Source organism: Bos indicus, chromosome 2, assembly GCF_029378745.1.
Source record: "Bos indicus isolate NIAB-ARS_2022 breed Sahiwal x Tharparkar chromosome 2, NIAB-ARS_B.indTharparkar_mat_pri_1.0, whole genome shotgun sequence".
Classification (NCBI taxonomy): Eukaryota; Metazoa; Chordata; class Mammalia; order Artiodactyla; family Bovidae; genus Bos; species Bos indicus.
The window spans coordinates 4,652,315-4,666,870 of record NC_091761.1 but is presented as its reverse complement, the minus strand read 5'-3'; the positions used below and the strand labels follow the sequence as shown (position 1 = coordinate 4,666,870).

At 36.0% G+C, this 14,556-nt stretch overlaps 1 protein-coding gene across 8 annotated transcripts in view; it reads right to left on the bottom strand.

Annotated features, from left to right (window-relative positions):
• WDR33 (WD repeat domain 33) overlaps nucleotides 1-14,556 on the bottom strand; it is a 108,572-nt gene that overhangs the window by 14,355 nt on the left and 79,661 nt on the right. For all 8 annotated transcript variants that reach the window (XR_011570223.1, XR_011570227.1, XM_070801703.1 and 5 more), the window contains 8 exons: nucleotides 4,264-4,390; nucleotides 2,969-3,123; nucleotides 2,802-2,880; nucleotides 2,270-2,380; nucleotides 1,806-1,900; nucleotides 1,515-1,601; nucleotides 1,144-1,283; nucleotides 323-475 (listed from right to left, as the gene is read on the bottom strand). Coding sequence is in view for 6 of the 8 variants with exons in the window: in XM_070801703.1 (XP_070657804.1) it covers nucleotides 323-475; nucleotides 1,144-1,283; nucleotides 1,515-1,601; nucleotides 1,806-1,900; nucleotides 2,270-2,380; nucleotides 2,802-2,880; nucleotides 2,969-3,123; nucleotides 4,264-4,390 (947 nt within the window). In the remaining 2 variants the exon portion in view is untranslated. The remainder of the gene's footprint in view (nucleotides 1-322; nucleotides 476-1,143; nucleotides 1,284-1,514; nucleotides 1,602-1,805; nucleotides 1,901-2,269; nucleotides 2,381-2,801; nucleotides 2,881-2,968; nucleotides 3,124-4,263; nucleotides 4,391-14,556) is intronic.

Sequence of the window (14,556 nt, the reverse complement as noted above, 5' to 3'; positions counted from 1 at the left end):
AAACCACCTGCTCTAAAGCTAACAGAAAATTCTTTTATCTATGGATAAATATGTGACTCCAAATTGAAACTGTTGGTTTTACCTTGTCTATTAAAAATGTATGTTCAACTGAGGTCTACTCATTGCTTGACTGGTCTGGTTTTAAAAGTCTTAGAAACAGGATTCTGCTAGAAACTAGCTTCCTAATGTAGCAATAAGAAATTATACTGCTCATCTGACCCATGTAAGAGTTCCTTTCCTTCTCCTCAAGGGCAGATCAATAAAAAAGCATTAACCACTACTTTCTTAGATCATCTTGAATTCCCTCAAAAGTGTCACGCACCTCCAGAAGTTGTGGGTTAGTATACTGTAATGTGGCCATCTCTTGTTCGATTTCTGCTTGTGTTTTTTTCTTCTCTTCCAATTTAATGTCTTCTTTTCTGTCATTCAATACCTCGTTTGGGGCAGGAATTGGAACTTTATTTTGCATCCATGCCTTGGGAATGAAGAGAACATTAAAGTATACCCTAAGTGTGTAAATTATAATGACAGAATGAGAAAACCATTCTATAATATCACCAGCTCATTCCAACCTGGTGAATACAAGTTCATGCAGCTGGTGAATTATCTTTATTTCTAACTCTAATTCTCTAATTCTTAGTGACACAGGAATAGAGTTAGGCAAAGCACATTACTAGGTAGAAACTGCCAAGTTGAAAAAGCTGCAAGATTTCACATGCTATTAAGATGCAAAGCCTGCCTGCCTCTTCAAAAGGGCGTGTACACTTTTGCACATTGTGTGAGGGACAAACAAAGTGGAAGACAGAAAAAATATGCTGACGAATGTCAACATACTCTTTCCACTCCAAGTCTCTTTTCTTCTTCCAATAGCTTGGATAATAACAAGGTGAGAATAAAAGAATATCCAGAGAAGATTCATGACAAACTCAGCACTAACTGCAAAGCAGCAGATGGAGACTATGTCTAATAATGCCTGAAATACGTGAAGAAAGCTCCAGAAAGTCTATAGTACAGACAGACATACCTTCAACAGATGAGATAATATAAGGGAGACCTATCCTTGCACATCAGTGAGACTCACCAGTTCCCCAGCGCATGAGGAGGGCATGGGGAGGGGATGAGGGTGCCCTTGGAGTTGCTCACCTGCTGGAACTGAGCAGGGATAGGTTTTGCATACGGAACCTTCTTCTGAGGCACTTTTTTCTGATCCTTCTGCATTACCTCCTCCATTCCCCAATCTAAACCTGGAATTGTCATTTCAATTTCATTTGATTCATCTTTCCCTGCAACCAAGAAGAGAAGCGGTTAGCCAAGGAAATGAAAGAAAATGGCCACCTCACCAGTGAATGTATTTTTGAAAGAACAAATTCTAAATATTATACAGCTTATATCACTTTTATCAATGCTTCTCAACATACATCATTTTGACATTTTCAAAATAACTTACTATCACAATTATAGGAAACAGGTAAAATTACAGAAAAAGTTAAATTTATAGGAACAACTTCTCTTACCCATCTGTTCTTGTTCCATAGCTAATTTTAGTTGTTCTGGTATTCCCATCCCTGGAATTACTGCCAGACTATTAGGTTCAAGGTCATCTATAAATAGGAATATAGCCATTGTTAATAGAGATTTCATGAATGTAGTGGGCCAATAAAATTAACACTTGATAAAAATTGTTAGAGATTCATAAATCAATAAACTATAAAACTAAAATTCATTTTACATAATCTTCTCAATACTTAACACTTTTATTACAGAATATCATATTTCAAAGAAGAATAAACATGCAAGAACCTCACCATATTCCACTCCATCTTCAGACATTCCAGGTAATAGGTTGAGGTTGTATCGATCTCGCATTTTATCACCTGGTCGGTTTCGGGTCCAAAATTTGCTGTCAAAATAAAAGTATTTGGAGGGAGGAGGAGAGGAGCAGAGTTTCAGTGTATCTCTGGGCACTTAACAGTAGTAGTAAGCAGTCCTCTGGCAAAAACAACAAAGTTTTAAAATGCCCCATTCTAAAAATTTTTAATGTAGAGAGTTTTTTTCAAATTAGAAGGTAAAACAAAATTCAAATAACAAAGTCATATTCAATACTCAATCTCCTTGTAATATGTGTATTTATAAACCACTGCGAACATGTCCTTAAAAGTAAGTTAGAAAATAAATAAATACATTCATCTATGAATGGACTAAATATGCATTTATCTCCAGCTGCTCCATAAACACAGCAATTCCTCGTTACTTTTGACATAAAGCTTACCTAGTATGGTCATTTGAGCCTGAGCAGAGAATATGTCCAAGGGGATGCCAAGCCAGACTCCAGATCATTCCTTCATGGGCCATCTCCATTCCACCCACTTCTTTCTCTACTCTGTAACGGCACCACAGAAAGCAGTCTTTTTCACAAAAGTTACTCAGCTTCTCCTCTGCCAAAGAAGGTACTTTCTTTTAGCGTAATACAAAGCTACCAAACTTGGTAACTTTCAATCTGGTCAATTCCACATGTTTCAGAGGTACCCAGTTGTGATCAATAACATTTTTCCAAAGAGCACTTCAGAGGGGAAGTGCCTTAGAAATTACCTTATCACAGGAAACAAGGAAGTTGGTCTTCCTCTCCCTTTATGACTTCCATAGCCAGAAAGAGAAGTGCTATGTTTTCTATTCCAAACTGGGTTTACAGATACAGGACATATGAACACTCAGAGAAAAATACAACACACTATCATTTTTTTCACTTTCGGGTGTGGTCTTCATATAATTTACAACTTCTTTATGTAGTGAGTGCCACATACCCAACATGCCAAAATAACAAAGAGCCATCAGACCCTCCACTGGCAAAAAGTCCTTCATGAACAGGATGCCAGGCCACAGCTGTAAACAAAAACATAGAGAAAAACAAAATTATTAGGATGTCAGAATTCTACAGTGATAGAATGAGAAGCATATCATAGCTACTGACCTGTAGCTTCTTTCTTATGACCTCGGAAGACTTGAAGCTCTTCTTTCAGATTTCGGATGTCGAAAAGTTTACAGAGGTGGTCACGTGATGCTGTGAGTAGCCAGTTGCCATTGAGATTTAATTTCACTTCCATTACTGTGTTTTTATGGGCATGACTAGAAACAAAGTACCAAGAATATAATCCTTGGTCAGAATTCAAAACAAGTGTAAATCAATGGTCATTTTCTTGAAAAGCACACGGTAGTCAAGATGGAAGAAGTCTGGCCTAGAAGTAATAACGCATGTAACATTACAGGACTACCGTTAAAATATACATGAAAGAAATAGGTCAAAGACAGAAATAATGTCCATTATCTAAGCAGTTTTTACTGACCAATTTAAAACAGCAGCAGAACTTCAACTGGGTAGAAAATTTTATCTGTGAAGCAAGGAAAGCACTTGAACACATAAATTAATATACAATAAAACTCATTAAATTTTAGAAATTCAATAACCTGCTCTTATTAAGTCAAACGTTAAAAAAGAACTTGAGACAGTTTGAGGGTTAATTTGAACTAAAGACTCTGCAACTGCTGAGGCCAGGACAATACACGTCTCCTAGGAGCACCATTAACAACGTGTTCTATTTGCTCGTGGCCACTGGAGCTGTGCAACAAAGCAGCCTTGCTGCCAACCAGCTCACTCTGGACGTGGCTCAGTTCTCAATCAGAGGGACTAGGAAACAGCTGCTTAGTTGGAAAAAAAAAATCAACAACAATCAATCAATATTAAATGAACTGTGAATGTTCACAGATGAGTCAAAGAGAAAATTTTACGATGTGGCTGCATTGTAACTAAACACCTCAGAAAAAAAAATTAAAACTGATTTAAAAACAGAGGGAAAACTTCTCTGTTTCCCTCTGTTTTTTCCCTCCCTACCTCTGAAGAGCTGTAGGGAGAAGGAGAAAGGGGGCTGTCTCACACGTGGCACACATATCAACTCTATATAGTGCCAAGTGTATCAGTGTTATGAGTAACCTAGAGTGGTAGTAATAACCACCTCCTCCCTACCCCTCACCCCCACGATACCCAAATTAAATTTACATGTATGTGGGAGAACAAACATCAAGCCTGACTTGATGAGGAATTCAGAGAGAAACCATATTTAATAAATAAAAGGCCTATAGATAAGAATCCATCTACTGTCTACACTACTTTTTCAGGAATACATGAGAGGAAAGAAGGCTAAGAGTTAACAATCCAGTCAGCTGTGCTCCCCTTTTTTTAAGGATCAAGGTGGGGTTCCTATCACTTACAGTGTTGCAAGACTCTGCCCAGTCTTGGGATCCCAGAACTTGATTGGCTGTTGACTATCTTTACTTCCTGAAACAACTAACCCTTTCGTTGGATGCCAGTCTACACACTTCACATCAGCACCGTGCCCTGTCGGAAACAAGTTAAGATAAAAACCTAATCAACATAGATACTTAAAACAGGACTCCATTCTAATTTATACCAAAGTAGAGAAATCTATTAAATGTTTTGATCCTAGTGCTCAGTCTTCTTAAACTTTAAAATGCAACCTGTCCTATGCCACAAGGCACTGGAACCATTTCTCTTCTGGAACTATTCTCACTTACTTGCTGGTAGGCCAGTCAAGACTTTTTGGAAGCTTTACCTCTCAGGCCCCTGTATATAAAGCTTTTCAAACTTTTCATGATCTTCTGTGTATTATCCTAAGTATTAGAAACAACTCTTGTTCACTTTAGCTTTCCTACTTTGCAGCAGTCCCTACAGATCATAAGTTATAAATCCAGACATCATCACTTTCTAGACGTGACAATAGGAAAAGCATTCCATCTTTCTGATATCATTTCCTGAAATATAGAATGAGAAAAATAATCCCTGTTTCACTCACACTTATGTCAGATGAGATGATAATAAAAGCTAGACAATCAAGTGCTCACTATATGATAGGCAGTGTATGAAGCACTTACAATCATCACCTCTTTAAATCCTCACAAAATCCTGAAGAAAGCTGTTCTCTTCAACAAGAACAGGAGCTAGAATCTGAACCCAGTCTCCTGGATTAGGGATAGTAGTTCTCTTAACCACTGTAGTTACTTCACACGCGTAATAGACTAAGCTTACTAAAAATCACTAAAGCAAAAATCAGAATTTACAAAACTGAAAAAAAAAAAAGAGCATGATTTTTGAAAACTTGGTTGCCATAAAAAAGAGCCTCAAGAGTATTTTATACAGCAAATGCACTAAGAAGCAAATGGAGAGAGGTAAACAGCATTTGAAATAGCTCCTTCTCTAACCTGGATCAAATCCAGCTTCTATGAAGTGGGAAGGAGGAAGGATACAGAAGAACAGAAAAATCGGGAAGGAAGGAAGAAGAGATGGTTCTAGAGGCACTGGAGAGAAGGGGAATTCGCACCTCAAATAGGCAAGGACTTAACTAAAGACCATGCCTGTGCTAGTAAGCACTCAGAAGGTACCAACTATCTGGAGAGCAGTTTGGCAATGTGTATGAAAAAGCATGAAAAAAAGAGTATGACCTACAACCCAATAACTCCATGTCTCAGAAATGATCATAAGGATATAATGTGTGTCCATAAAATTTGATTTGTAAGGATATTTACTGATATAGTTTATTTTTAAATGCTCTTGAGTAGGAAATATACTACAAATTAAATTTCAGTATGGCATATGTGCTCAATGGAACATGATACACCTATTATAAATGATTTTATAGATAACAGCATGATTAAAGTGATCATAATACTAAGTTTATTAAAAAAAACAACTGTGTATAGCATTCCTGATGCTATCACTGTAGAAAGCAAACAAATTAATAACATGAGGGACTGTGTGTCCAGCTACATAGAGAAAAAAGGCAAGAAGCCTCGATACCAAGCTGTTACAACATTAAACTGAATAGTAATTTCAAGGTAATTATTTCTCTGTCTTCTGCTTTTATATTTCCTACAATTAATATATATTATTTTGTAACCAACAAAGGGAAAGGGGAAAGAGGTTTTGTTGTTCCCTTAATTTTTTTCATTAAGAGCTAAGGATGGAAAAACTGGATAGAAATATAAATCAAGCTCCCGGCCTCTTGCTTGCCTTAAGAACTTTAAATCTTATTAATAACTTTATCCTTAAAAGATATGACCAGAGAATTTTAAAACTTTATGGGTCACTATCACCTAAAATTTAATATTGTATAGATATGTATTTTTATCAAATTTGAGTAGAAAGCGCATGAGAAAGTATTTTTTTAAATGTGATACACTATGCAAAAAAAGTTCATATTCTTAGCAGTCACCTCTACCTCACTTTCTCTGAGACACTTTTACTACATAAAGAAAGTATACTTGTTTAAAAACGTACATGCAAAAACAAACCCCCCCTAAAAAAAACCCTATCAACCCATAAGAAAGGAACAACAAAGTATATTTTAGTTGCTTTACTTTTGTTTTTGGAAGTTTTCTGAAATATTTAAATAGAATTCAAACAAGTGAGAAATCCCATTCATCCCTTTTTGTTAAATGAACTTGAAAAGAAAGTGAAAGTGAAGTCGCTCAGTCATGTCTGACTCTCTGCGACCCCATGGCCTGTAGCCTACCAGGCTTCTCGGTCCACGGGATTTTCCAGGCAAGAATACTGGAGGAGTGAGCTACCATTTCCTTCTCCAAGAGATCTTCCCAACCCAGGGATTGAACCTGGGTCTCCCACATTGTAGGCAGACGCTTTACCGTCTGAGCCACCATATTCATATATATCACTAATATAAGTCAAATTGGTCTGGACTGATTCTTGAATATTATTTTATTGGTCACTGTCCCTAATAATAAAAATAATAGCAGTAGCAAACACATATACTCCTTATGTGTGGTACTACTCTAAGCAGAGTATGTATACTGAGCCATAATTTTACATCTGATTACAAAGCACAGATAGGCTAACTAACTTGCCCAGAATTATACACTTGATATGTGGCAGAGCCGATATATGAATGCAACAAGCTGGCCCCTAAGCCACTGCTCTTGTCGTCTACTCCATACTGCCTTATTACATGTGAAAGGTCAGTTTGAGAGTTACAGAGGAAAACAAAAATACGTACCTTCCTACTGAATATCTGCTTTTCTATGCGTAAAGACTCACCAAAGGACGGTATATTTCAGACAGGGTACTGAAATACAAGGGGGACTATGCAAATCTTTTCATTATTTTATCTTTGAAAAACGTACATATATTATCTACTTAAAAAAATAAATACAAATAATCTAAGAAGATATGTACAATAAGTATGTGTAGCTTGCTAACCTTTGTGGTTTAAATAGAGAGACGCACACACACAGAGGACACACACGTGCTGAAAATACAGACCGTGTGTCTGAGAGGACACGCGAGAGTGTGGTGACAGCAAGTGCCACAAGCGTGAGGGCTGGGCATGGAGGGAGCACGGGCAAGGGCAGCTCGCCGTGTGTCATCTGCTAACTTTAAAATACTGAAAACAAATGGTCTTCGGAGAAAAAAAAGTCAATTAAAAATTTTAATTTACTTAATGGATTGATTACCTTTATGAAATCTTTTACAAGTAGTGTAAGTCATTTTCATAATTTTTCATGAAAAAGGAGAAAATAAATAGATTGAGCTGGCATAGAAGGAAACTAATATGCAACTGATTCCTTCCCCAGGAAAAAAAGTTACTGAATTCCCAATGAAGAGACAAAAACTACTTCAAATGATGAAATTCTACCCTCTCCTGTCAATATGACACATTTAAATCCGGAAGAATCAAACAAGTAGAAATTTATCCTAAGAAAATAATTTTAAAGGATTTTTTAAAACTTAGTTTCAAAACATGGTATTTGAAGCCTTGTTCATAATAGTAAAAAAGTATAAAATAGTTTAGAAGTGGAATGACTAAATCAACTGCACCACAGCCCCCAAACAGAAGAAACGTACAACTACTGCAATGAAGCTTCTGGGGACAAAGACAAATGCCCTGAAATAAAGTGGACTTTTAAAAAGCAAACTATACATGCACAAACAATGCATATGCTGTAAAGATGATTATAAAAATGCACATAAACAATTATTATAAAAATGTACATACAGATAAGCGGGAAAGGAAAATTATACTGGAAATTGTGAGAATAAAGGTAAGATTTTTCTATCCACATTTCCTAAAATATTGTGGTTTTAGTCATAAACAACATGGGTAGATACTGTGTGTATGAACTTTCTGATGTGCTTTTAAAATGAGAAAAAAAATGCAAGCTACTTTGCTAGGTAATATCTTATCCATCAAATTGGCAAAAATTAATTTTGGTGACACAGTGTTAAGATGGTTGTTTAGTCACTAAGTTGTGTTCGATTCTTTTGCAATCCCATGGACTAGCTCTCCAGGCTCCTCTGTCCATGGCACTTCCCAGGGAAGAATGCTGGAGTGAGTTGCCGTCTCCTTCTCCAAGGGATCTTCCTCACCCAAGGGTTGAACCCATGTCTCCTGCACTGGCAGGCGGATTCTGTTAATGAGTTATAGACATTTTATACACAACTGGTTGAAAAGGAAATTAGCACAACTTTCTGGGGGCTTTTGGCCCAATCAGAATGTTTTATGCTTACAGCTTTTAATTCTGTAATCCCTCTGGTAGGAATCTACCATGTTTGCAGCTGTAAAAAGCACACCAAGATTTATATTTAAAGGTATTTATTGGACCTTATTTGAATTCTAAAACTGGAAACAATCTATATCAATAAAGGGCTATTTAGAAAAATTTAGGTACATCAATATAATTCAATACAATACAGCTATTAAAATTGAGGTTGGAACTGAAAGAGGAAACGTTTTGGAGTGACAGACTTTATATCTTGATTATGGTGATGGTTACAAAAATGAGGCAATTGGAAGGAACTTTTTGGAGGGACAAAAATGTTATATATCTTGATTATCATGCATATATTTGTTAAAATTCATAGAACTGTACACCTAAACAGGGTAAATGTTACTATACATAATTTATATCTCAATAAACCTGATTTCTAATATCTGAAGCAGATTTTAGCTCCATTTGTAAAGAAGAAAACATAAGCTGTTAATAGTGTAGGGAGAAGAAATGGTACGGGTTTAAGAAGCAATTTACTCTTCTATACTGATTGAAATCTCCAACATGTGCTTTTATTACTCTATATAACGGCAACTGCCTCTGGTTTCCTTCTATTCAAAACTCAAGGACTGACTGACGCCAGTTAGCACTTGGGTTTGCCAGTACAGAACTAACCAGTGCCTAGGGTCCCAGGGAGATACACTTCAGAGCCTCGGTGGGAATGCAAGTTTTCATTGAAAGCTTTTGGACTTGGTATGACTGAATTAAGTTCAAAGATATTAGGTTTTGTGACCTAGCATGCCATATATAAAAACTTAACCTTATATAAATTATTATCTCATGGAAAAATGACTTGAGTCCCAAACACATGGCTTATCAATTTCAACCATTATTCCTACAGAATGCCTATAAAATAATTTTTATTATTTCAAAGATAATTTCAGGATAGAATCATTCAAAGTGCTTTGTTATCCACAAACATGGAAATTTCAAGAATGCGGTATTTTTAATGCTAAAGCAATTAATATATATATATCCACATGATGACTTTTTATTGGCCTAGTGACCTAGATATTTTAGAAGTAAAAACATCTTGCTAATGGCTCAAGATTTTAGGACTAAAAACTTCTTAACAATGAAAGACCAAATATTTTTTAAAGCAACATTTAAATGTTTCAGGTTTAAGCTTATAAAAAATACAAAGATAAAACTCTCAACAACACCAAACCTGCTCCAGATACTATAAAGGAACAACGTATAGATCTGTAGGGTACTGATGGGAGTCTACAGGTAGATTGTAGCAAACACATACAATCATCATTAGGATGGCAGAGCTTTAAGAAGCCAGTGATGCAGGCACATGGTTGCCAAATAAAAACTCTAGGATCCCTGAGAAAGGTAACAAGGATCTTGGTTGTAGTAGCAGTAGTAGTGTTAGTCGCTCAGCCGTATCCAACTTTTTGCAACCACACAGACCACACACAGACAGAGTAGCCTGCCAGGCTTCTCTGTTCAGGAACTCTCCAGGCAGGAATACTGGAGTGGGTAGCCGTTCCCTCCTCCAGGGGATCTTCCTGACCCACGGATAGAACTCAGGTCTCCCGCATTATAGGCAGATTCTTTCCTCTCTGAGACACCAAGGAAGCCCAGCTTGGCTGTATTGGACAGCAACTAGAAATGGAGGCTGTGCTTGAAGAAAAATTTCAATATTGATACTTGGAAGTACAACTGCCAAATTCTAATATATGCCAGTTGCAACTCATCAAATGAAAAATAAGACTGTCATGATAAATCTACATGTGAGACTCCTTTTGAATGCTTATAAACACTTAAGAATTTAACCTGCACTGTTCAACATAGTAGCTATTAGCCACATGTGGCTATTTAAATGTTTTTATACATCCCTCAGTCACACTACCAACATGTCAAGTGCTCAACAACCCCATGTGACTAATGACTAGCATATCGGAAGCATAAATATAGAATATTTCCATCACCACAAGAAGTCCTATCGGACAACACTGATTTAGACATTTATTTTTTAAAAAAACTTTCTTCTTAAATCTCCATAATCACATTATTTTTATTTACTATCTCAGTTACAAAATGATAGCAACAACAAAAAATTATCTTCAATCAATACTTGAACTAGTGAAGACCTGCAAAGTTATAAAGTCTTGTAAAAGTTTTACAAGAGAAAACTGAGGCCTATTTGGGTTAGTCCACTGACCACTGGTAGCCAGGACTGCCTCCTTCCCGTGTCCAATCTTCCCTTCACCTCACCAAATATAAAACATCCATATAAAGGGGCAAAGAGTTTCTTTTGTTTATCAAATTTTGCTTGCACAAATGTAAATGAGGAGGGTGCAGAAGGAAACCTTCTAAATATCTTTCCATCTTGAAAATATGGAAAGAATTTAGGGGTGAAACCTAAACACAAAAATAAGAATTACTTTTACCTGAGAAGTAATCACATTGACCTTGAAGAGCAAGGTCCTGTTAAATGTGACAACCATGACTCAACTCCACCCAAAGAAATTCCAAATTAATCTAATCATACATTTTCAAACTTAAGTTTTGAGGGCAGTGAGTTCTGCATCATTTCTTCGGTAGCTAAACATTCCTTCAGGATCCTCGCTAAACGAATAGTGACAGAATTAGCATCTCTGGGAGACAGGTAGCATTTGCTTTGTGGGTTAACCAGTGTCTGACACCCAGAATTGTTTAGCTTATTACTTCATACACTTGTTTGCTGAAAGAAACCATTAATTGTGCATTAGAATTTATACTGAATGGGGAGATTAATAACTTTACTTATTCCACCTGATTACTCTTTCATGCATTCATCTATCTTTCACTTGTTCACTAATTCAAAATAAAAGTGCTCAACAGTACTTATTGGGCTCCTATTACAGGGGCTCAATCTCTAAAGTAGGTGATCGGCAAACAAACAGAACTGAACTCTGGGGAAGTATCTGTGGAACCACAAAGTCCAGGCACAAAAGCTTTTAAGAAAGTTAATGCTTAAAAAAGTTTTCTGAATATAGATGGAAATTAAGCCAGCAAAAATTAATACAGGTTTTTTAGAGATAGCTGTCCACAAAACAAATAAAAAACCTTTTTAAGTAAGTGTCACGTAACTATCTTGAAATAAGGTGCAGAATGCAGGGAAAAAAACATTTTCCTAATGGTAAAATGTTTAGATGTTATTGTTTTTAAAGGCTATCCTAGAAATATAACGCAGAGACTCTTAATAAATCCTAAAATTTTAGGAATAACAGGATAGATGTCCTTAGCTATTTGGCTTATTTTTGTAGAAACTGGAGGCTTCCTGTTTATCAATAATTTCCTATCCCAGAATCTGGTGTGCTGCAATTCATGGGGTCACAAAGAGTCGGACACGACTGAGTGACTGAACTGAACTGATTCCAGAACCATAAAGTATGGTGCAGTGAAGGCTAGAAGCCAACAAAGGAATAAGGTCTGTTTTTGGATCTTCCCTTACAGGAGCTTCCCTGGCCTCTGTGAAACTGTGTGTGAATTTAGTACCCCTATGCATTTTAAGAACCTCATCTCTCCTTCACAGCCTCACCAGACCCTAAGGGACCTATTAGCCCACATTGGTAAACAGCCCTGCCTTAAGACAGTGCATATGTCCCAAGGCTTGGTGAACAGTCTGAAAAGCAAGATACAGAATTTTATTTGAAGGTCAGAAATAGCGTCCATTTCCCCATTTTATTTTTCCTGGATCAGATCATTATGTGAACAAATCTTAAGAAAGTTTTCTTTCATACATAGCTTACAAAACACCAAGATTTTCTAATACAGGAAGGAAAAAAAGCAAACAAAATTCAAGTACCACTTTGCACAACATTAACAGTTGAAGAATTGCTATTCAAGAAAGTGTGTCAAACATTAACAACAAACTCAAGCTACTTTCAGCCACAAAAACAGAAAATATAACAGTTCAGTTTAAGGCAAAGGGAATGTGTAGTCATGGTCCATAGCCAGACATTTCAGCAGATCAGCAGAATTAAGAATTTTAAAAATTAAGGAACATTAAGTTACTTGTACATTGGTCAATGAATATGCGATTTATTAGCACTTTTACCTTCCTTTTTTGTAGGATGATTTTAAACTTGATCCAACACTGAACATCAATTGGGAGTAATTACTATCTTTGTCTTTTAAATCCAGAAAGGTATGTTAGTTAAAAAAAAAAAAAAAAAAAACTATAAAATTAAATGGAAAAATAAATTAATTAATTAATTTAATTAAATTAAATTAAATGGAAAATAAATTTTGGAAAGAGTACACCTCTAGGCAGTGCTTACACAAAGCATCTCCTAAGCAGCAACAGTGCACAGAATCATGGGTAAAGGGTTTCTCTGGTCAAATAGCTGGGCAATGCTGAATTTTAAAGACTGACAAGTTTCTTTCCATGTCTGAGGGCCTTACAAGGCTTTCAATGTATATGACACATCTGTAGGTGAGAATTTGACCATGAGTCTTTCTTCCTGAATACTTCCAATACTTCCAAGCCCCTCAAAAGACTAATCTGCAAAATTCTGAAATGCTAGCTGAAATGATGAATGGAAATTCAGGTTAGCAGACAGTTTTGGAGCAGGAGAGGAACAAGTAAAAGGCCCTTTAACCATATCTGTAATGTGTACTTCTTTTTAAAATTCATAAATATGTAAGCCAAAAGGTAAGGGTTTGACAGAGCTGAGTGGTAACACAGAAGTGTTTATCAGGTTATAAAAAACTGTAGAAGATATAGTGTCAGAAGAGCATCGGGTGTACAAACAGAAAAACTCATACGGAATAGGAAGTAGATACATCATAAATTTGCCAACCTTCTACTTAACGTACATATTTAATTTGCATATGCAAGGAAAATGGTTTCTGTATGTTTGTACCATGTGCTTATATAGTACTGACAAAAGCTGACCTAAAAGAAATTGTCAAGTACTTTAAAAATTGAAATCAAACACACATAAAATTAATGCCATGTAACTACTTCTGACAAAATGAAAAAAAAAAAAAAAAAGAATATATGACTAAGTGCATAATTTGAGTCCAATTAAAAATTTAAAGTATTCAAAAAAAAAATTTAAAGTATTCAAAAAATACAAGGCTATTTTGGAGAATATTTATCAAAGAAGATTAAAGAGAAGGAATGCAACAACCAAATATTCTTTCAGCCTCATTGCTGATATACTGCCCCATTGATGAATGTTAACAATAAATATTATAAAGCACTTCAGCCATTTATTTGTCTAAGATGGGAGATAACTGGTGTCTCATCCAACACAAAAACCAGCAGCAAAGTCCTTTTTAAGAAAGGGTACACTGGGGGGGGGGGGGGGGTGTGTGTCTGTGTGTGTGTCTGTGTGTGTGTGTGTGTCTGTGTGTGTGTGTGTGTGTGTGTGTCTGTGTGTGTGTCTGTGTCTGTGTCTGTGTGTAATTAGCTAGTCAAAGGTTCTCTAGCAAACATTTCTATGCATATACCCAATTCAACAGTAATATACAGATGGTACAATATTCTTTTAAAGGGTCAAGAAAAAAGCATAGTCATTGCTTGAAAAATTGAAAGAAAATGTAAAAAAAGAAAAAAAAACTTTAAAAGAATCAATAGGACTACCAGAAAGAGCAGTCCTATGCAATATTAATAATAAAGCTAATTAATGCCAGAAGATACCTTGGCCAAGAATGAAGATAACTCCTAATTGAAGCTCCTAATAAAGAAGAAAAAACAAAACCATTTACAATGATACCTTTGGGTACTTCAAAGGTAAGCTTTCCTTCTGAAAACAGGTAAAACTATGATTCACCCAGCTGAATGAGACCATTTAAAGAGACCATTTTTTTTAAGTTGAAAGTTTAGATAGATAAACACAACACATAATCCAGGTCAAAGTACAGTTTATTAACCCCAGGGCAATCATAGCCATGCACAGTATCAACTGTACTCTGAATCTCTTG